At 51.6% G+C, this 1,863-nt stretch overlaps 1 protein-coding gene across 1 annotated transcript; it reads right to left on the bottom strand.

Moving 5' to 3' along the window:
* Positions 1–776: 776 nt before the first annotated feature.
* Positions 777–1,636, bottom strand: LOC143889128 (uncharacterized). Its single transcript, XM_077393369.1, has 2 exons — positions 1,370–1,636; positions 777–1,238 (listed from the first exon to the last, which is right to left on the bottom strand). Exons 1-2 carry the CDS (start codon positions 1,634–1,636, stop codon positions 777–779), a joined length of 729 nt encoding a protein of 242 aa, XP_077249484.1.
* Positions 1,637–1,863: the final 227 nt, after the last annotated feature.

Here is a 1,863-nt window from a genome sequence, read left to right as displayed (position 1 = left end):
GGTTAATTATGGGTCCTAGATCCCACATCTAGGTGGCGACTCTGTCAGTCTCTTTTGTGTGGAATTCGGATTGCCTTAGTGATCCCAAGTTCACATAAAAGATGAATTAAAATTAATAATAAAAGGCACACGCCAATCGCGTGGGTACGAGAGACCAAGAGATAGTGCGTGGCGGCTCTCGCGCCACCACCCCCCTCTCGCGGGATCGGGTCCCACAGGGCCATGGATACAGCAGGCTGGTGGATGGTGGGAGAGAATTTTTGGCATCTCTCGCACCTTCTAACCAGATTCAGTGCGTCTTGTCTTAAGGTAGGCGAGTACAGGCCTCTCAGCAGCACTTTGATTGCTAGGGCCTTGCCCCCCAGATGTTCTCCACAAATCCCTTCGTGCGTCTCCTGTAGGGCGTATGCGGCGTTACTTGGCCGGAGACACTTTAGGTACGGGAGGGTATATGACCTTTTGTACAGGTTCTCACCATCAAGGGAAAACCGAGCTGCTCTTTGTGTCACTTTGCGGGCGTCCTTCTTCGCCTCGGGGAGCTTCCCGCTACGTAGATACTCAATGATTTCATTCATCCAGCAGGATTTGTGCTCTACCTGCATTATTCCGGCGGCCTTACCTTCGATACTGGACTTCTGTAGAAACTCCATGCATATGCTCCCGAGAGTGGTGTATCCGGATGCGGCCAGCTTAGACAGCACATCTGCTTTTGTATTTTCTGCTCTGGGGATTCTAATGACCTCGAAACTTTTGAACTTGCTGGCTAGCTGGCAGACCTAGGAGAGGTACTTGACCATACGCTCGTCGCAGGCCTCATAGACCCCTTGAATCTGGTTTGCAACCAGCTGGGAGTCACAGTATGCTTTAAGCCTCTGGGCGCTGGTCTGGGCTGCAAGATTCATTCCGGCGAGGAGGGCTTCATACTCTGCCTCATTGTTTGACGCACGGAATCCAAACCTTAGGGCGTAATCTACAGTGAAGTTGTCAGGTCCGGTGAGAATCAAACCGGCTCCACAGCCACCCTTATTCGAAGATCCGTCGACGTGCACTTCCCAGATTGGTTCGACGGTTGATGGATCCTGATTCGCTGATGCAGGGATGATTTCCGTTTCAGTCTCATCTCCTGTTTGCTCCTCAGTCGTGGTTTCTATCTCCACAGTCGGGGTTTGAACAATTCCAGGTTCGGTGCTCGGCTGGGGGATGGTGCATTCAGCCACAAAGTCTGCCAGGACTTGACCCTTTATCGCAGGACCTTTATTGTGTGGGCTTAAAAATACGGCCTCAACTTCCTAGCTGCCATCACCAGCGCGTAAGCCAATTTCTTGACCCGCTGGTACCTGATTTTGGCTTCTTAGAGAACTTTGCTGACATAGTAGACAGGCTTTTGCTGGCGGTGCTCTTCATGAACTAGGACTGCTGCTAGAGCTGTGGGGCTCACGGATAGATACAGGAGTAGCTCCTCACCTGGTTCCGGCTTTGCCAACAGTGGCGGAGAGGACAAGTACTGCTTCAACTCCTCGAATGCGGTCTGGCAGTCCTTTGTCCACGGCACAGTCTTGAGTCCTTTGACAGTGTTGAAGAAGGGCAGGCACCTCTCTGCAGATTTTGAAATGAAGCGCCCCAGAGCGGCCACCATTCTTGTGAGCCGTTGTACTTCTCTGATGGTTTTTGGTGGAGTGAGCTCCACCACGGCCTTAATCTTTTCTGGATTGGCCTCTATCCCTCTTCGGCTTACCATAAATCCCAAGAACTTTCCCGAGTTGACGCCGAAAGTGCACTTGGTGGGGTTGAGCTTCATGTTGTGCCTTCTTAGGACTTGGAATGTTTCTCCCAAGTCGGACACATGATTTTGTGAGCTCCTGC

This window comes from Tasmannia lanceolata, unplaced genomic scaffold (assembly GCF_043159265.1).
Source record: "Tasmannia lanceolata isolate RefF3 unplaced genomic scaffold, GAP_Taslan_0.1 ptg000002l, whole genome shotgun sequence".
Lineage (NCBI taxonomy): Eukaryota > Viridiplantae > Streptophyta > Magnoliopsida > Canellales > Winteraceae > Tasmannia > Tasmannia lanceolata.
This window is presented reverse-complemented; position numbering and strand designations above follow the sequence as displayed.